Genomic DNA, 21,266 nt, shown 5'->3' with positions numbered 1-21,266 from the left:
GGCGGCACATTTGGCAGAACTGGAACTGCTGAGCATGCTGTATACGGAGTTACTTACTGCTAGCACTGGAACCAAGTCTCCATCTTTCTTCTCCTTTAGAGGAAAAAAAAAAGCTTTATAATCTAAAATCCCTCAAAATCGTGGTTTGAAACTGCTACCAAAGAAAAGTTTGAAGGAAATATTTGCCCACCAATTAGTAAACTGATCTTTAAGGACAAGCTCTTGAGATTATTGCATAATTTGTGGTCTCTGACCTCATAGTGAAAAAAAAGCAACCCTTCTCTAAAACTACCACCTAGCTATAAATCATGACTTCATTTCAAAGGAGAGCTGGTATTAAAAGAACAAGACCAATTCTATGTATTACATTGTAATAATCTTCCAGACTATCTCATTTGTGCTGGAGTAGCTTCTCTTTTTCTCTAAAGAAAATATGTAAAGCATAATCATCATACATAGGTTGGGTTCCTTTTCCCATGAATATGTTTTGAGTGTGAAACATGGGCTTCACAGCCATTTACTTTTGGTCTTGATTTCATCTGGGATTTTAATGAGTTGCAGAATGATGTCAAAATGGCTTCTGACCTAAGCAGCTCATCCTTCCCCTGGTATGGCAGGAGACCATGCAGGGTAACTTAAGAGATGGTAGTTGCTGATGGATCTCATACAGAAGGTGTTACTGCAAAATTTCAGCCCATACTGAAAAAACCCCCATGTTGAGTCATGTGGTAGTGTGGGAACTGCAAAAGCAAGGGGCAGCTCAGGGCATGTTTGCATTAACCCAAAGGAGCTAGATACATTCTCCAGCTCTTTTTTTGTTTGTTTGTTTTTGTTAAACAGAGGCTCAGGTCTACTGAATCATTCATAACATTTAAAGTTTCTAAAATATGCATTAGTTGGATTTTCACAGTGGATCTTCCAAATCTAGCCATGTCCAACATGCAATATTTATGTCTAATTTAATATTACAGCCCTGTTCTGCAACTGTGAAGCTTCTTCCTGGAGCAGTGAAAGAGCTTCAAGGGGGCTCACACTCATGGGTGGATCTTGTGGTTATTGAGCCAGGCCCTCAGTTTAACGGCAAGGCTTTTGATGTGCTAACGTGTGAGCGTGTCTCTTCTCTCTAATATAATTTTCTAAGTTCAAAGAATATCAAACACAGGTGAAAACGGCCCCGACCTTTCTACCAAACCAGCAGCGTTGTTCCATGTCTGTGCTCCAGTACGTGGTTCTCATAATCTGAACCCTGCCTGATTCTCTGTACATTTAGCTAAGCTTTGTTCTGCTAATAGTGTAATTTATTTCACGTGGAACGAAGTTTGCCAGGAGAACTGGATGCTTATCCCTTTGAATAGCATTCTTAGGATCTGCTCCCAAGCCATTCTTTTCTCTGAATATTTTCTGAACACTTACATTTCAAATCGTTTCTGCCAGCCTGGCATGCAAATGTCTCAGTGGTGAGGACTGCAGCAGCTCTTACAGAAGTTGTACAGAAGCCCATAGGACAGATTATTAAAACTATCTCTAGGGGAGGATTTTACTTCATTTGTGAAGTGTCATGACTGATTTCAATACACTACTTGTCAACTGAGTTGTTTTCAGTCAGAGTAACAAAATATTGGATTCTGTACCTTCTAAAAAGAGCAACTGCTTTCAGTAATTTACTTCCTAATTGATAATGAATATTAAAATGTTTGCATGTGTGCAAGTTATATCTACATGTAAAGATACTAATTTTGCAATTTAACCCGATTACAACTAATATGGTAAAATATTTCTCTGTTTTTTAAGTATGTTAAGTGTACCTTAACAAAGTCAGTAAGTCCTGACTGCATGCTTCATTCAAAGCACTGATATTGGGTAATATCATTCATCTTAAGTTGTCTGTCTTCTTTCATAAGTGCAAGTGAAAAGTAAATGTTCTGGCTGTGAAAATGTAACCAACTCTGACCCAAGCACCTGTGCTGATTAATGTGGTATGGAATTTTGCAACAAGCATCTCAAAGAAAAAGGAATGTGGAATCAGTTTGACACATTTTTCCCTATTTTATGCCACGTTACATCAGTTATTGAAAGGTTGAGTTGAAGAGTTGGAGATTCCAACTTAAGAGGATGGTGTCAAGTGCAGACAGAAGACGGAGCGTAAAAATTTCAGGCCTATCCCTTGGCTTAGCGCAGGTCATCCCAAATGCACTGATTTGAATGAGTCAACACACATCTTCACTAGGCAAGGACCTGGCCTTTCAAAATGGCTGTGTGAAATGACCTCTACTTTTCACAGTTTTCATGGCTGACTATCCATTATTTTGCACTGGATTAAGGTCCAGTATCTTTCTATTAGATTGCAAGAGGTACCAGACCTCTACTGCATGCTGCTTCCCACCTTTCAATTGCCTCTTAGAGAATCAAGAAAAAACTGCCTTTCTACTTTCATATAGATCTTTGACTTCTGTAGTTGTTGCTAGTCCTCTGCAAAAGGACAAAAATCAGATCAATAAGAAACACAGATGGTCCTGGTTGGAAGCTCTCTCTATTTCTTGAGGGATGGGCTTCTGGGTGGCTACTGAGACAAAATTGTCCCCCTTGCTCCCTTACTCGCTTCCTGAAAGCTGCATCTAAGAATCTTTCAATCATTCCAGTTCAGCTTTTAAAAAAAAAAAGTAAATGGATGTAGAGTAATTTAACCTGGTTCACTTCTGGGTGACAGAACAAAGGAAGATCTGGAAATGCCAATACCATCACTATTTTCCCTCTGTAGTTTTTCTTTAAAACTGAGGATATGTTTGCTGAAAGTCACTGTTCCCCACCTTTCTTCAAAATGGAATTTAGAATCGCAATTCTCCTAACAAAAGATTAGTATAAAGGAACTTGGGAATTTCCTCTTGCCTCTGCAGGTGTTTTTCGAATGGGAAGCCTTCATTTCTCCTGGAATGCGAACAACTCACATCCAACTGCTGCATAGTTTTGGGACCGTATCTATTTGTGTAGTTCTTCTATATAGATTTATAAATGGCTGCTAGTTTAGGACTGTTCATTCTTCCTTATCTTTAGATATTTTTTCTATGAATGAAATTAACTTTGTAGAAATTATTTTCTAGTTTTCTGTTGAAGAAACCTTTAAGACAATGAAGAAAAATATTTCCTTTTTCTCCTTCTGTTCCATGCTGTATCATGAATATTGTATTACCCACTAACGTTGTCCTCCTATATTGAAAATGCAGGTGAATGAGAGCCTAGCTAGGGACTGTAGTGTATCAGATTTCTGGTATTAAAACAAATGAACATAATATCCTGAGAACAGTAAATTCTGCGTATCCAAAATAATCTGTATGTTTCAGGTAATGATACTGAGGCAGATTGAAAAAAACCTGCATTCTTTTCTACATGGAATTGCTAAAGTTTTGGTGGCAGAGATTTTAAAACAAAGCCAAATGACCTTTATTTCAATGTAATTATTTAGTTTCTGGGAAGAGACACAATGTGCTTGTATTTTGGGGTATTTCTACCTGACTTATCTCCTTTTTCTCTCATGTACAAAAGGAGGGTGAAACTTTGGCATTTCTATTCTGGGGAAGCACCCCATTTCCAGTTGTGAATAGAGTACAGATGTTGTGTGAAATTGTTTTATTCACTTTGCCTCCTAAGATTATAAAAATATTTTTCCTGCATTTTAAAATTACAGATAATAAAACCTCTGTAATAACTGGGGGTGTGGGGGGTGTCATTTTTATTTTTATTTTGTTTGACATGTAAAGAAAATACAAGCTCTTGATCTACTTCTCCCTCTTCCAAGGAGCACTTGGACTGCTAGCCCCTTTCATTCCTTTAGGCTGTAAACACCTTCTACTAGAAGACTAAAAACTTCATGTTTATTACTCATTGTAGTTTTGCTTACAGCTGAAGTAGTTTATTAATTCACATGAACAAAACAAGACTAAGGCTCTGTCTGACTACTCAGCAGAACAGTTCTTGCTCTCTCAGGTCATGCTGTAAAAGACTTATGCCTGTTGTGAAAAAAACCTTGTCTAAAATCCTGGCTGCCATAAAGGAGGTAGCTGGAAGCTTTTGCAGGACACCATAGTATCTGGAACTCATCCATAGAAATGCAGTGAAGTATTTTTAAATACATACGAACCTCCCAAATCTTTGGAAATCTGAGCAGCTTGCTTTGAGCATGGCCAAAAATTAAATATCTCCCAGACTTGCAAGCCTCATCTATTGCCAAGTTTAATCCCAAATACCAAAAATGCAGAAAGAAGCTGTCTCATAAAGTGTGCAGAGATACTTATAGGTGCAGCTAGATCATCTCCTTTTGCAAAATCCCTGACAAATCCCCAGCATTTTCAATATGCAAAATCAACTTGCAGCTGCATATCCACTACAAAGGGGTTTTCTGCACTGCAAAGAGATGGTTTTCTTGGTGGTGTTACTTTATGTACATCAAGGGCTTCACAGGCAATTTGGAATTCCACCTCACTGGGCTAGGCTCTGGATGAGCTACCGACCTTGGCTCCCTGGCAGTCGAGAGTCGGGAGTTTCTTAAGTTCAGATATTTGGTCATCTGCACACACGGTGCAGTTTCTAAGAAATATGTACACGTGTATCCCTTAAGCTTTCATTTCCTTGGGAAACCAGGCACACGCACACCCCACCCCCACAGGTGCACACGCATACATTTGGAGGTCAATTTAAGAATCAATTTGACAAGTTTAACAAACTGCACTGGTCCCTGGAGTGCTGTTTAGTCCTGTGGCACATTTACACAGGCTGCACTGGTAACTGGCTCTCAGAACTGAGCATGAGGCAGCGTGTGGCTGCTGTAATGCTTTCAGCGTACAAATCTCTACCTCTGTACTTGTTAACCTGGCTTGTGGGGTTGGGAGCACTTTTGCATAACTTCTGTTCATGCAGCTGAAAATCTCTCCTCTTTTTGCATAATCAAGTCCTGACCATTAAAATCAGAACCCAAAGGAAAAGGTCAGCTTTTGACAACCATCTGTTGTATAAAATGTACTCTTTTTTTTTTTCTTATTTCCTCCCTAGATAACCACAATGACTCTAGGTATTTTTTGCCTGTCAGTTAACACTTGCTCATCATATAGTTTGTGTCTCCATTTGGGTATTTTGAAAATTGACTTCTTGATTCATGTAAGGAAATTCAATGTAAGGTAACAAGAGTCAGACTTTTCCACCAGTTTCTCAAGAACAAGCTCTTTCTTCTGTTGCTGCTGGTGTACATGACTGCTTATCCTGCACTGAGGTAGGACTGAGTTAGACTGTTCAACTAGTGTTTAATTCCTCAGATCCTTCCAGCTAGAGAGATGTGCAATTCCTCAAGCATTTAGTAGGATAACATTATGAAATCATATATTATTTTTTTACCAGCCAGCAGATGAAATGACAGCTCTCACTGTGCTCTGGAATGTCATTGTGGTGGCCTTTTTTACAAGTTTTGTCAGCTTAAGAAAAACAAATACCCTACTCATCTGCCTAAGGTCACAAAATAACAACCAGGCATTTAGTGTTGTTAAAGGGAACTGTAATTATTATCAATTACCAAGTATGCAAACATATTTTGTTTACTCAATGGATTTAGACCTATTTTCATTCCAGTCTAATTAGAAAGCTACATGGTAATCTCCAGCCTCAGGCTTTTCCTACCCATCCTTGAGTGACTGCTTAACTTATCCTTTCAAAATAAACAAAGAGCTGCCACATCCACAGCAGAGCTCCAAGAGGAGGTTCCATATACAGTGACACAGCACTAAGACATGCCTTATTTTTAGCAATTCCCTTTTGTTTTGCTTTGAAAAATTGCCTACTAGTTGCTAGCTTCAATGGGAGAAATTTAACTTTGAAATTTAATTTCAGTATTTTTACATCAAGTTAATATTTTCTTTCAGACATGTTGGGAGAGGAAGAAAATAAATTTGAAGCAAAGATTAGTTAGTTGACTGTATGACAAAAAAAGATAAATTCTGTGAGTATAAAGTACTGAAGTAGGAATCTGGATGAGGTTATGGGCTTCCCTTTCTCATATGCCTTCCAGAACATGTTAGATAAACATGTGTTTGGGTTAGCCCATGGATATTAGACCCTGCCTTTGGGCAGAAAATGATACTAGATGATCTCAGGGGGTCTCTTTCAGCCCTAGTTTTCTAAGATTAATTGTGAATTAGAGAGGAGGCTGAGCTGTGTGAGTTACTGAACTTAACGCACTACTGCTAGAAATCAGGGTGCCCACTCTGCACCCTGAAAGGGAGGAACAGAGCCTCCCTTTGAGAACCGTGCTGCTGTAGGAGGAGGGGCACGTGGAGACAGGAGGTCACTGCAGTCCCTCGCCAGGGTGGAGGCTGGGAGCAGCACCATTCACGGTGGGTCTCTCCCCTGGCCTCTGAGACAGGCAGGGTATTAGCAGAACAGTTCAAAGCGAGTCTGCCCACTCTTCCCCAGGGAAAACAAAGAACTGAAAGAAGAGGGCTCCTAAAGCTTGGGTCTCTTTCTCCCTGCTGGGACTTGGAGGGTGTCCCTGATGTAAATGTCTGTTGAAAGGCAGCCTGATGCCCAGCTTCATGTTGAGCATCCAACTTGCTGGGTTACTGATCTGCCCTCTTACTTCCCTGTTACCTCTGTGCCAGTTTAGGTAAGGGAGCAGAGTGGAGTAAGTCCCTCTAGTGAGACAGTGGGGGGACCAGTCCCAGCTAACATGTAACATAGCTGGTGAGTCAGCCTCCTGAGAGTTCGAGAAACCATTGTCAAGCACCAGTTTTTTTCATATTAGGCAAAGAAAGGTTTGAGCTCTCGCTTCTGCTGTCCCAGAAATGGAATTTAGCCATTGGCCCCCTTTATAAAAGAGTGCCATAGTTCTCATAGCATCTACCTGGGCATGTGTTCTGTGGGGGATGTAGTTAACAAGCCTGCTGTAGGACCATTATTTAACATTTATTAGGCACAAAGCAGTTTGGAGGTCATGGAAGAGAAAACAAGGTTCGGTGTCTGCAGGCAGAGGTTCTCAGGGTTGGAACCACAGGCTTTGTGCAGAACATGGCAATTAGGCACCCAAACCACCCACACAAATCTCATCCAATAAAACTGTGGTGTGTTTATGTTTATAATTATGGTTGTATTTATATTTTAGATGAAAACACAAACAAACCTCTTTAACAAAAGAAAATATCTCATTGCACAAACATTTCTATCAAAAAGAAGGGGGCCCAAACAATAGAGATGGTCACACCACCAGATGTGCAGCCAGTTCAATACCACAGCAATGAAGCTTCCATGAGATTTTGGGTAGTTTAGAGCAGAAGTTTCAAGCTTTCAAGCGAAGGGCAAGTGGGTGTGTGTATCCCCATGTTCACTGCTGTGTGTATGACAGCATGTGTTCAGTTGCTCCCATGTCTCACGGGAGAAGCCGGAGCGTCTCATGCTTCTCACAAGGTCAGGTGGCCAGACTTGCAAACAGTCGGACTCCATCCCTCTCTATCATGTTAATATTTCCACTCAGGGATATACAGTGGCTTTAGGACCTCAGGAAGAGATGTTTGTGCAAATTACCAAGCAATTCAATGGTATGTGCATTCCAAGGGCTCATAACTCAGGCAGAAAGAAAAAAAAAAAATCAACAAATTGCTCAAAGGAACTTGTTTAGGGTAGCAATTTCCTTGCCATATTTTAGCTCTCTGTCTCCAGCTATTCAGGCTGTCTAAAATAAATCACTGGGTTCTTTTCTTCTTCTTTTTTTTCCTGAACAATGGGGTAAGTGTGATCATTTTGTTTGTGCTAACTCTTCTTGGTTTTTTTCATTAAGTCTCCTTTTCCCTAAATCCAAACAAAACCTGTGACTGTTTCTGTTGACAGCTCTACTCTAAGACCCAAACATGCAAAAACTTTCAACAGGCTTAAAGCAGTATTTTAACAGGACAATTCAAAATAGCTCAGCTGGTTTACCCACCACTGGAATGTAATGCAAGCTATGTAGACAAACCAGGCCCCACATGTTAAAAAACATCAATAACAAGTAAGATAAGTAAGATCCATTCCCTCTTTAGAAGCTACAGATTTCATCCTATGCTGGAAGGATGTTAAGTCCAGACTCCTGTTAGGTGGCCTCATCCCAGACAGTGGTGAGTCCATAGAAAATCATAACCAGTTGTGGGTTGGTTTTTTTTTTGCCAAAGCTGTATGTATTTCCCTTTGAAGTACTGCTGGTGAGGAGCATGTTTTATTATGCATGGTGTTAACAGCAGTTCAAAATTTTAACTCATTTTTCATAATAAAATAAGAAATTGTGTCCGTGAGAGCTTCAGGCCAGCCTTTTAGCTACAAGCTGCAATTCTTTTTTATCTCAAATGAATTAAAGGCACTGCTTGAGAGCAAGAGACCAAAAAGATGTTTCTAAGCTAAAAGGCAGACAGAATAAGCTTGGCTTGTCACCAAGGTGCACGGAATTTGACAAATGAAATTTCATTAGAAGTGCAAGGACGGTTGTGAAACTGCCAGTAAATAACTGTCTCCCCAGAGTCTCACACTTTTTCCAGAGTCTATTTCTCCTTGGACTCCATTCTGCCAGGGACAATATTTTAAAACGGAAAAACCAGAGTTAAGCATCAGAGTTAGAAGTTAGTAGATAATAAAGGTCAAATGTATTTCTTCCAAGAGCTACTGAATTTATGCCATTGTGTTATCTTTTCTTCCTCCCTTGTGCTTTCACTCACAATTGTTACCACTAATGGGTCCAAGCCAAAACCATGAATCCAGACAAATTCAGGACTGATTCCAGAGCTAAACTGTGTAGCTGACCATTTTCTCTCCAATGACCTGAAGCAAAACTCAAGCCCCAGGCCTGACACCCCATGCTCTGCAGTGCCTGGAGCTGTTTCAGACCTGGATCTGAACATCATGGCTTATGACCCTCTCTAGTCATCATTCTTCCATAATCCAAAATATAAATTAAGTGCACATCATGATTCATCCCACCAAACCACATCTATGCATGAACCTACTTTTGCCCTCTCAGGACATTACAAAACCATGAAGTATCTCTCTTGGCTGTTACCAAGCAAAGAAAAAGGGTTCTTTGTCTTGTTTCTTGCTGCTTCTGTAAGGAAGATTTTCTACTCTTTCTGCTTCAGGAATGTAAGAAACTTCAATTTCCAAACAGGAGGCCCTATCATGACATGAGGTTGTGTTTTCTGTAAGGATTAGCTGTTGAATTTACACTTCTGTACCACCCCTCACTGCTCCTCAGCCAGAACCTTGGCTGGGGTGGCCCTGACAATGCAGCTTCTTCTTTTTCTGAAGCCAAGGCAAGATACAAGGCCCAGTGATGGTCCAAAGTGTGGGAATGCAACATTCCTGCACAGATGCTGTCACTTGTGGTTGACTGAGACTGGATTGAGGGAGTACCTGAGCTGTTTCCACAGGAGGCTCTGTGCTCAGTGTCACGATCTATATGGCACTCTGAAGGATGCTGAAAATATATCTGCCTGCATCTGTCTCTCTTTGATGTTAGATGCAATTTTGATCATGCTACAGATGTTCTGTAAGTGAACTCTTTCCTTCCCTGAATGCAAGGAAAGAGCTAGCTTTTCCTGGTAGCAGGTGAAAACAGGGTATGTGAACCACTTGTTCCTGAAGTGCACAGCAGTGTCCTCAATAGACAAGTGATGGAAAAGGAGGTGCTCTCCAACTAAATTTCTAGTTTTCTTTTTTAAAACCCAACACTATGTGTTTTGGGCAAAATTAATACCTGTCAGAAGGACAGAGTTGGCATTTCAGCTCCTTGATTTGTTTACTGGCTTGATTTGCTGGGAAACAAGTCCTGTGCATCACATGCTTCAGCCAATAAAATCAGCAAATGGTGTAAATGGAAGTCATTACCCCATCAGTTTATGGGAAGAGGATTTAGAGTATTGAGATAATAGAATGCTAGTCATTACTTTTCCAAGTTTCCTAAAGCTGTAAATGCTTGCAGAACTAATATGAAGAGTATTTCCAGTGTAGATGAAGTTGGAGGACTCAATTTCTAGGTAAAACTGTTTTCTAGAACCTTAATTAGAACTTTTAAAAATCACTGATAACCGAAATGTCTTGCCACTGCCTTTAGTAGAGTAATCCTATGTGACTTTCCACAAATGCCTTTTACTTAGCCTCTTTCCCAGGGTGTGCCATGCCAGCAGATGATTTCTTCATTAATATTACTGTATTTGCAGCTAATTCTTTATTCTTTCTCTAAAAATGGGGTATTATTTTGAGGCCCCATGAAGTTCTAGCTCTGAATCATCCTCTGTAAAATCTATTCTCACCCTTAAAGAGTCTAGTCACATTTTGAGGAGGATGGGGGGGATGATCTAAAATAAAATGTTGCAGATGATATTGCACAAAACACAAAGCAATTGCACACAACATACACACTGCTGCCAGCAGTCATGCTGCTTAAGAACAAAAACACTCTTATGAATTTGCAAGTTGATTGTAGTGCCATTGAACAAGCTAACAAATGCCATACCACTGTACAAGGTCACACAGGAGGCCATGCTAACGCATCCATTAGTGATACCAAACTGTGTAGATTGTGACGTCAGATGGACTTTTAAGTCTTGAGAAATAAGAATTAATTTATGGTGATTAATATTGAGAAATAAAACAGAATTTGACATATCAGAAAAAAAATTCCCATTTTCGCACTTGATATTCAACCATTGTACTGAACAGGAAATAGTCACATGAAAGAAAACTCTGGGGTACTTACCCAACTAGATTTGCTAGGAATCATGCCCTGCATAATTTGCACCTGCTGCAAATTTGGTCCAAGTTTGGGTCATCAGTCAGGTGTTAGTCTGAAATGTAACATAACATTAGGGAGGGTCAGCAGAATATTGAGATTTGTATTTAAAACATTACAATCTATGTTGTGCATTTACTACATCAGCTGCTACATATGGTACTATGGAAAGCATTTTGCAGCTGGTCTCAGAAACTCTCTGGAAACACTTTCCTTGAAGCTTTCTGTTTGGGGGGGGAGGTAAAAAAATAGGTAAGTACAATTTTTCCATCTCTGAGCTTTATGAAATTATGGCTTCATGGATGGTCATGTGAAGTGAGGATGGCAAGGTTCAGGATGGACGATTTCTTTTTCACGATCATGTGGTCTGCAGGGAGCCTGGGAGAAAAATCTATCGATTTCTTTATTTGAGTTTATCCATCCTAGTGGTAATCTGGGTGCCAGCAGGTATTTATTTGATGGCTTTATGGTCCATATGGGTTAAAAGGCAGTGGAAGGGCTGTAAATTTTCAGACTGAGGTACGAATTGACACGTAACCAATGGAGGTTATGAACAAGCTTCTCCCCTGGGGACACTGCTAGGTTACTTGTATCTCAGCAAGGCAGCTGGTTTTACACCAAGACCAGCACATGGGTTAGAAGGACAGTTAGTTTTTTCAAATATGGTGGTTCCTACATACTCCAGCTGTCAGGCTTGGTAGGGAAGCTCCATCAGATGGTGAAGACACACAGTGAAAAGGATCTGCCAGAAACATCTTACAATTGCTTTATAGGTACTGCATAGCTAAATGCTGAGAATCAGGTCCTACCAGACCCTACCACTGCTGTCATTTGCTGAAGTCCTTGTAAATGGAGGGTGCCTTGCAGAATGGGAACCTGAAGCACCTGTCCTTTGAGTATCAAAGGGGAAAAGACACAGAAGGGGGAAATCTGAGGCTGAAAAAACTGAGACAGGCTGCAGAGAAGATTTTCAACAGTGGTATTTTGCACTGTTTCCCACTATGTCCTTGGAGCCAGTAAAGATTTCTGTAGCTATTTGCTCGATAGAACACCCACTGCTTGTTTTAATTAGCTTGGTCTCATTTTTAATAGGCACCAGCTGAAATTTTGAGTGGGATCTTTTATGCATTTGCAGAAAGATGGGCCTGACAGAGTTCAAACTCGCATCCCAGTTATTGCAGGTGTAGTTCCACGAATCCGATCTGGTACAGCATTGGGCGAAGCAGCAAGGCCCAGCCAAATTAAACTTAGTGGGTTGGAGCTATCTTTTGTGTTTCACTTAAACGACTTAAGATACATAAAAGCCATTTAGGTTCCTTTTTTTCCCCATTTCTGTTCAAGGCTGCTAAGGTCTGTTGAAAGCAAGTAATGATTGCCTGTAGTGGATAGCTTTTCTATTAAGAGATAGTCAAAGCATGTCAGCAATCTTTGACTGATAACAAACAAACCAAGCTCTACTCATGTTCTCTCACACAGAGCCTTTAAGACTTATTGACATGCCTGGAGCTGAAAAAAGCCAAAAGCCAGCCCTGTTAATGACTTGTAAACACGGAGTGTGGCCACACCTCGTAGTGTCTGCAGCCTAAGGGAACAGATCTGCCAAACTAGATCTGCCCTTAAATCCCAGGAAACAAATCATTGGTAATAAAACACAATGGCTGTTCTCCATCTGCAATCAATTTCTGTTTAACTAATGATGTTAAGTGGAAAATAGCCACAGTCTTCTCTCACTAGGTTCTTGAATAAACAATGGCTGTAGCTCAAATGCTTCATTAGCAGGGAGGGAAGCAGCCAATAGTTCCTTTTCCAGGTGTCTGTAGCTGTTAGGGTTTGCATAGCTGTGGGCAGGCAGGCATGGCCCGGCCCGGCCCATGTTACTGCTATCATCATTTGTGTGATGGAGGGAAGCACCTCTGTTTGCTGCTTGGCCTGGCCAAGCCTCATTTTAACAGCAAGGTGAGCTCTGCAATTCAGTGAAGTGACTAAGTCCTTCTGCTACTTGCAAATGGCTTTGGGCTCAACTGTGAAAGGAGTCAACCAGGGTCTGGGAGAAGCTCTGTGTCACTGGGGGAAATGACACAGCTGTGTCGGTATCTAAGCTCTCAGGCAGAGAGCCTGAGACAAGCCACTTTTGTGTTTCCCCTGTCCATTTGAGCAGGCTTGGGGTGCCACTGCTGGTGGTATTGCAGTCCCCTAGAGCAGGCCAGCTGCACAGAGTCGAGATGTTATTTCAGGCTCAATAGCAGAGAAAGGTTCAAGGTGTAATATTGGGTTTAGGGCCAAGGGCAAAAGTTGTCTAAAGCTGAAGTTGATGATAGGACTTTGTTTTGTCTTGCCAAAAGCCATACACAGATAACACCTCTCAACTTTCACTCCTTAAGTTAGCTTTTCATGCCATCTATAAATTACAGAATCCAAATCTCTTAAAGTGGAAATTCTGTGCTATGTATGCACACAAGGCTTGGCTGTTCTCTTACATTAAAATGCCATGCCAAATAAATAATCATGAGCATACAGAAATGTCATGAATGAGAGAAGGGAGAAAAAGACTAAAGTTAAATAAGACTTCTTAAAAATATTCTGGGAAATGAACAGGCATTGTGAGTAAAGGCAGAATAATTTGTCGGCAGGTGAGTGAATCTGTTCTTTAATGGCACTATAATGTTGCTAAAAAGAAATGTATGTATTCATGGAACTTAAGTAGATGCTAGATCCTCTTGCTTTAGTATTAAAGCAAATAAATCTTTAAAATGTTTTCAGAGAGCCCCTTTACCTTTACACTGCTCTTTGTTAGTTTAAAGGAAAAAATAAAACGCACACAAAGAACAAAACAGAAGAATTCCTAGAGAAAAATATTTATGTTCATTTGGGGCAACCCAAAGCCTTTCATTTGTTTTTGTTGTGAAAGGCAAATGTTTGCCCTGGGTCTGAGCCCAGCCTTCAGGTGTGGTGGCTGGTCCTGTGTCCCTGCATGTGCTGGCTCACGTGTGGGCGGCTCTCAGGGTGGCCCTCGGGGTGCCCTGCCTTGCCACACTCCACTGAGCTGTTTGCTTTGCTGGGTGTGTTGTAGATTCATCTTTCTTGTAAAACCTGAGTATTTCTGGCTTAGGTTACATCAGAGAAACTGAAAGGTAGGGGCTTTGCTTTGTTCTCATTTTCTCTTTGTGCTCGTCAGACCTATGGCTTCAGCCAGATCAAAATAGAGCAAAGCAAAAGGGAGTTCTCCCTGGCTTCTCCCTGGTGTCTGACTGCTTCTGACCATCAGAGCATTTAATGTTTGCACTGACCTATTCTATCCCTTTTGTATGTGTATTTAGCTAGCTGCTCTGGATTCCCCCTCTCCAGTGGAATAGCAATGGTGACCACGCGATAGGGGTTTATATAGAATGGCCTTTCAAAGAAAGGCTGTATACTGGTACAATGAGTGTTTACTTTGGCTGTTTCTTAGGTGAATCCTGATGATCCAGATACACCCTGTGGTAACCCCACACAACAGTGAAACATAACAACTAGAGGCTGTCTCTAACTGGCCAAAGTAATATTAAAAAATGGTATGAGGAGACACTGGAAGAGCCCAGCCTTTAAATACCAGGTTGCTCCACAGCTGATAAACATATCATCTAGATCCCCGTGCTCTCCCTTCTGCACTCATCCTTGTTAACTTGGGGATACTTTCTCCAGTTGGTCCAGGATGCATTAATCCACAATCTAAACTTCAGCTAAGTCTCTGTATCTCTGTTTCTCGTTACTCTCCAGTTGGCTAGAGCATGAGATATGCCTTACTTGCACTTTGGCATACTTGGAAAGGAAGAAGGACTAAGCTGGCTTTAAACTTGTACCTGGCTGCAGTCGAGAAGTTACCGGGTTGGACACAGGCGTAAAACAGAGCAGGCTTAGGCTTTTTTCCACACTTTACTTTGTCTGCCAGCATCTCCTGAGGGCTGCTCTGTTTTGTATGAGGATTATCAGGGGATGGACTTCCCACTTATGAGTTGTCCCTGAGGTCTTACTGCTGCATTAAAGAACAGTAAATGCAGGAGCTGCTCCCAAGGCCAGGCTTCCTTTAGATAAACTGTGGCCAATATATGTTGATGAACTAACTACTTGCACAGCAGATGGGAAACAAATGGAAAGCATACTGTTTTCTACTCTCTATCTACATTTCATGCTTTTATATCTTCTGCCTCCACTGCCAGTTTAGTCTGAAGATCCCTTTTTTCCTTAAATATATCTATATCCAAGCAATTAGTACTTTTCTTCAAGATCCAGTCTAAAGTACTCAGTTTTTCTTGCAGCCTCACTCAACACTATACCCAAATTTTTCTGTGGTGAATTTTAATGACCTAAATCTCTGTGCACAACATCTCTGTAACTGCCTATATTTCAGGCAGTTTCTACTTCAGGCCTTTATCTTTGTGTTTCAATGGAGATGAAAATAAACCATCTCTGTCAGCTGGAGGTAGAGGTTGTAGATGGAAAAAATGAATGGGAGAATTATTCATGGAGTGAAATGTAATCCTCCAAATCCAGGCTGGGAGAACTGCTGCTCGGCTGAGGCTGGTTTTAAAACCTTTAAGGCAACCTGCTTTCCTTGTAAACTAAGGAGTTGGGTATAAATACGTTTTACTGCACCTTAAAGTACAAAACAAAACAGAGGGTTGAAAGATACTGTGGTTTCTTGTTAACCCTCACCCCTCTTACATGGAGTTCTTCTAGCCCTCCCACTCTTTCTCTGTATGCCTTAGTACAAATTTTAATCCCAGTTTCCCTTCCCCATTGTCAAGGGGTCTCTCCCCTTACTAGCCTCTGGTCAGACAATACTACTGAAGCCTGATTCAGAACTTGCTGCTGATGCCAAACCTGTGATTAGCTACTGTTTGGAAACCCTGACAATTAGGCAGGGTGTATATGTTCATCTGGAAGCCAAGGACCTAGTGCAGAAAGTCAGGGGCTGGGGATGAGCTGCTTTATGAGTGTCACAGAGCATCTTACTTTACTGTAGAGCAAGGCACCAGGGAATGCACAGGGAAAATCCACAATGGCTTGTTGGGAGCGGACATCCTGAGGAAGGGCCATGTGGTTGCTGCCTGAACAAACCAGGTGGATTGGTTTCGTGGTCTGAACTGCAGAAGCAGATAAAGCACTGAGGGCTCAGTAAAAAAAATATATATATTTTGCTAAAAAAATTAATTGAATGCTGGGATTCTTGCAAAATCTGGGAGCAGGTAGGGCACATGGTCTTGTTCTCTGGAGAATGTATCATGAGCTGGCAGTGCTGGACAGTGGAAGGCTCACACGGATAAAAAATTAATGCTGTGTACTTTAAGGTGCTGCATGTCAAGAGGGAGGTACATGATTCAAATATAACTTGCCTTGGGGTCATCTGAGACTGTGGACTTGTTTCAGCTTGTTACCCTCTGCTGTGTCTTGCTTCTTCCATCTGCTTCCAAGTAAGCAGCTAAGAGGACAATTTAATTTAGTCCTGCAGCTACCCTGAATCCAGGTGTGAGCTGGGTTGTTCACAGAGAAGAAAATGTTGCCCTTGCCCCATTATCATGCAGGCACTAAGATATGTGGGCAGAGCTTAGTTGGCTGGTTTTTGGAAGGTGCTAGTGTTAGGTACAAGTGTTACATTTTTCTGGGCGGGAAGGCTGAAATGTATCCTGCCTAGCTGAGCTGCTGAGAGCGAGGTGTCTCCAGGGCCTGTTAAGTCTAATACCAGATTCTCTTGACTGTGGAGAGGACAACCAAGGCTAGTTGCCTTTGTTAGGTGAGGTGGATAATGCCCTAGATCCTTGGGTGCAGGGCTGGCTGGAGAAATCAAACACTGTGGTGCTTCCTCTGTAACTCCCGAGTACGGACTTGGGGGATGTGGTGGGCAGGGATGTCTGAATGGGCAGACACTGAGACAGATGTGATTGTACACATCTCATAGCCCAGCTAAGAGAGCAACAGGATCACTCCATCCTCCATCAGTGGAAATGGGGCAATCACCTCTGCTGGGCACACTGCAAGGCAGAGACCTCCCTTCCATCATGGTGACTTTGCTCTATGGCCAAAGTGCAGGGGGTGGTTTTGTCCAGTTTCTGAGAGTAATGAAAAAAGCTATGTCTGAATCCTGCTGCCTCTTTCCAGGCACGTTCCAGATGCAAGCAAGCCGAAGTTCTGTATTTGACCTCAATTTACACCTTCCTAGAGGGAAATAAGGAAGCTCTGCAACTGAGTCCTGACTGTAAAAAAACAAAGTGTGCCACAAGCGTTTCTCTATCTGTCTTAGTAGCAGGAGAGAAGGGAAAGTTTCTGCTTAGTGGAAGAAAGTGAGCGCAGCTAAAGCCTTGCTAAACATAGGGAGACACTTGCTACCTTTCAGCTCCTGCTTTCTGCCTGTGATTTGGCATCAATTCGTTCTGCCCACACAATTTCTTCAGTGTGACTTGGCTTTGCAAAAAGCTCCTTAATCCACCCCAGAAAGGTTTTAATGCAATTGCATCCAGCACAGTCCTATTTCACTTGATTTAAATGAGAGAGTTAAATCTCAGTCTAGACAGAGTGCTCTCTAGCTCCTGTGGATCTTGTACCCGGCAAGCTGTATCATCTATGAGTATGTTTCTCATTTTCCAGACGAGCCCAGGGGATCTGCACACCCCCTCCGTAAAATTCCTGTCTGTGCTAAATTGCCTTGTAGTCCTGATTTATACCTCAGTAAAACATATCATGAGAAGAAGAAAATGTTTAATTGTATAACTGAAGTATTTATGCAGGACACATTTTTGGTGGTTATTTATGCACTTACCTTCTTTAAAAGGGATATAAAGAACCATGACTTTCATTTACAGTGGGAACAGCAAAAGGTGAGGAGAATAAATGTAAGGGGCAAGGAGTAACCCCTAAACTAGTATGGCTTCTGGAAAAGGACCTGTGTTAAAATATTCACTGAAAAATACAATGAGATGCATTTGGGATCTTAGGGGATTTCAAGAGAAACTTGGACATTCTTTCTGTCCTTTATCAAACCCAACCAGTAACACAACCTTACATTTGGGCTATGTAATGTTGAAAGTTGGAAAGCGTTTCATCTTTTAAAACAGTAACATGTGGAAAAAAGTCTTTTATGTTGCTTATGAAATCATCAATTCCAAGTTCTTACTTGATTTCTTTCACCCAGACCCCTTTCAAAATTGCGCTGTAGTTTTCTTTTAAAAATTTTTCTCAAGAATGACTACAGTGCTAGAGACTGGGACAGGTATGCAAGCCTGGCTTCAGATCTGTGCTGTGAAGTTTCTATTGGCAACCATGTCCTATTGACAAGGCACTCTGGCAGCGCCTTAAACGAGAGTTCAAGCAGCACATGCAAGATAAGATGACTCCAGGATAATTAAAAATGGGTTCATTACTGGGAGACCAGCATGATTTACTTAATTATATCATAAATGTGCTTCCTTATCTTTTCTATCGCCTGTGTAAGGATGTAGCTTCTCTGACTGTTCTTTGGGTGTGAAAGCTAAGGAGCAAAGTTAAGATTGTAGCTCAGCTCCAAAGTGGTCTCATTACTGATAAAATATTTATTATGGCATGTAGTTTGTGCTTTGTTCTGCATGACGTGATTCTTGCCTCAAGGGCCATCTAGACTTCAAATGCTGAAGAGTAGGTGTGTGGTAATGCATAGACATGCCTATATGTTTGTGTGTTGGCTGACAGAAGGAAGAAATACTTCATGAAATGTGTAGGTTAGCAGCCTTCTTAATCTCCTTTTCTTTCCCTGTCGAAGCCCTGAGCCAACTTGTCTTACCTGTGGTATTGCCGTCCGCAGGGAAATTTGGTGGCTATGGTGCTGTGGACCAGCAAATGAGGAGCATGAATTTGGGAACTTGTGAAGGCTTTGGAGTGGTGGGGTACAAGGCCTCCTGAAATGTCTTAGACTGTCCTTAGCATAGGAGATGCTGAATTTTTCCTCTTGGCATCGAAAAATTTCCCTTAAATATGAGAAATTACCAGTGTGATCTTCAAAAGGTCATCTCTAATGGCAAGATGAACAAAGTTGCTCATGTCTTTGTGCTTATGGGCTGCACCCTAATAGACTCTACCAATTCCCTGAGACATCATTCACTAGAGACAAGCTTTCCCCTTTGCCAGAGAAAATCTTCTTGGCAATATGTTCAGTGAAAATGCACTTACTACCAAGGCTTGCAGCATTATCCCTGCTCAGGACACCAGCTCTTGCTAGCTTTGACTCTACAACTAATTGCAAGTAAGCTTAACAAGGAGTGCTCTGCCTGGCTTCTGAACATTGTGGGTGTTCAGTCAACCTCTGAGAAAATACTCTCTTTCTTGCTGAACTGAAAAGAAAGGCACTTACACTTCTATTAAAGCAGCTTTTGACTTTGTAGAAAGTGAAACTTACAGTTATCCTGTGTTTTTGGCTTCCACCTACAGTATGTTAATTGAAGGAACACAGGAGCTTTGTGCATCGATGATGGTTATCTCCATAGGAAGTCCAGCATTGTGGTTACACTGGCTGATTTTTTGCCTTTCCCAGTTGTAGGACTTCTTTTCACTTGCAGGATTTCCTTGTTCCAAATATTTCTTCACAGACCCAAGTGCTTTTTTCCATCCTCTGAAAGAAAAGGTCAATGAAACAGAGATGAGAAAAGGAGGAAAATGTCTTTCCATTTACTTACCGTCCTGCCAATTCAAACACTTCTGTTTCACACAGGGTTTCCCTGCATGCTTCTCCTGATGGTGAACAAGACTTTCCTCAGGAAAAAGCTCTGATTCTCTTCAAAATATCATTAAATAACTTTGCCACTGTCAGCAATATATGTTTTCAATCAATGGCATGGGGTTTTTTTTATCCCTGTTAAGGTCTAAGGAATTTTGGCAAGTATCATAAACTGATGCATGCTGCCTGGCCTTACTTTACTGCTCCCTATACATTTATCAGGGAGGCTGATACCCAGAGCTGTTCAATAGCTCTGGAATGCTTATTTCAGCAGCTCCTTCATCTGCATATCTGCAGCCTAGGTTGTAGCTTTGTGCTGGGGAACCAAAAAGACAAACAGACCTCATGCAGGGTAAAATTAGCTCCTTTGTGGGCTTCACTAATAAGCTTTGAGAGAAATGCAGCTGGTAAACCAAAGCACAACCAAATCACAATTTTGGTTTGACTTCATAATGCTTTATGGGTTTGAATAACTCAGTCTTCAAAAAAATATTTTTCTTGCTCTTCTTGTTGGGACAGTGTCTAAAGCCAGACCCATCATACGGATTATGCAAACATAAAATAAAGGGTCAATCTCTACACGGAAGATCATTAGTCTAGCTTTAAAATGACCAGTTGTGCTGTCACAACTTTCAAAGGTCATTTTGGTTTGTTTTTCAAACCTGCTTGTTGTCTTGGGTAACACAAACACAACAGTTCTGAGGCCCCGCCTTTATTCTGATAAGGGATCACTCATACTGTGATCCTGCGTGGAATTTGCCTCCTGAACTTTAAGTGGTGACTGTCCACTGATGACCAATTACTCAGTGTGAATTTTCTGAGACACTTCAGGTTTCAAAGACAGACCTGAACTACTTGGAAAAAAACAAGAAATGACCCGTGGGAGGTGTCAGGAAATAGCTGAGCAAGCTTGTGAGAAAGTTGTGAGTTAAAGGAAAATGCAAAGAGTTTGTGCTACCCATGGAGGGTGTGAAGTTCTAGGCGAGCTCTGGGTACAGCTGCAGTAAACCATAACTTAATCCTTCGAGCATGCGACACGCAGGATGAGGCTGAGTAGAGTTACTTGGCTTGGGGATCTTTTCTGTTTGCCAGGAGAATCAGTCTGGAGGAAACCTTGGAAACAGAGCATACTTTTTTTTTTTTTTTAAGAGCTTGGTAGGTTTCACTATTTGTACTTCCAAATCCAGGAAAGTGGTTGTAAGAAATGCCCCTGTTTCTTTTGGCTTGTTGGGGTGGGGGGGTCTCTGAGGTATGACAATGGCTCCTGCACTTCAGATGCTTTCACTATCCTCTTGGTAGCATGTGGAGAACTCAGGAGGCATGACTTCCTTCCTGCCCCAAGGTCTTCTAGACAACATTAATGCTTTGTCCAAAGTTACAGAAGACACGACTGTACAAAGTGATTGCTGCCTTAAAGTATGCTCCCATCATGGCACTAACAGCTGCCACCACTCCCAACCACAATAGATTTTTAACAAAGGCCCTGAGTAAGCTGTAGCGTCCTTCAGCTGACAGCAAGACTGCTGGTAAAGGTTGCACAGCAGTCTCCTTTTTTCTGTTCCCGCAAATGAGGAAAACTGATGTCCTGGCAAGGGCTTTTCCTGTCTGTCTGGGTCTTAAGCACAGAAGCAGAACTTCCCAGGAAAGAAAAAGGAATTATATTTTTGTGTGCAAGTAGCTGCTGGCTGCTGGTTGTGTTTTTTCTTGTTTACTCCCTCTGTCCTCCCAACTTCTAAAGTGTTTTCAACATGTTGGACCCAA

General features: G+C 41.5%; 1 protein-coding gene across 1 annotated transcript in view; it reads right to left on the bottom strand.

Annotated features, from left to right (window-relative positions):
* Positions 1–19,367, bottom strand: part of NEDD9 (neural precursor cell expressed, developmentally down-regulated 9) — a 73,253-nt gene extending 53,886 nt beyond the window's left edge. Inside the window, exons 1-2 of the mRNA XM_042049187.1 lie at positions 19,188–19,367; positions 10,754–10,841 (exon numbers count right to left, since the gene is read on the bottom strand). Of these exons, the coding sequence (XP_041905121.1) occupies positions 10,754–10,786 (33 nt within the window). The 5' untranslated portion in view covers positions 10,787–10,841; positions 19,188–19,367. The remainder of the gene's footprint in view (positions 1–10,753; positions 10,842–19,187) is intronic.
* Positions 19,368–21,266: the final 1,899 nt, after the last annotated feature.

This window comes from Corvus kubaryi, unplaced genomic scaffold (genome assembly GCF_017639235.1).
Source record: "Corvus kubaryi isolate FWS band 111438036 unplaced genomic scaffold, C.kubaryi_AGA036_p1.0 69, whole genome shotgun sequence".
NCBI classification, from domain to species: Eukaryota; Metazoa; Chordata; class Aves; order Passeriformes; family Corvidae; genus Corvus; species Corvus kubaryi.
Note: the sequence above shows the minus strand (reverse complement) of the source record. Positions and strands in the feature narration are given on the sequence as shown.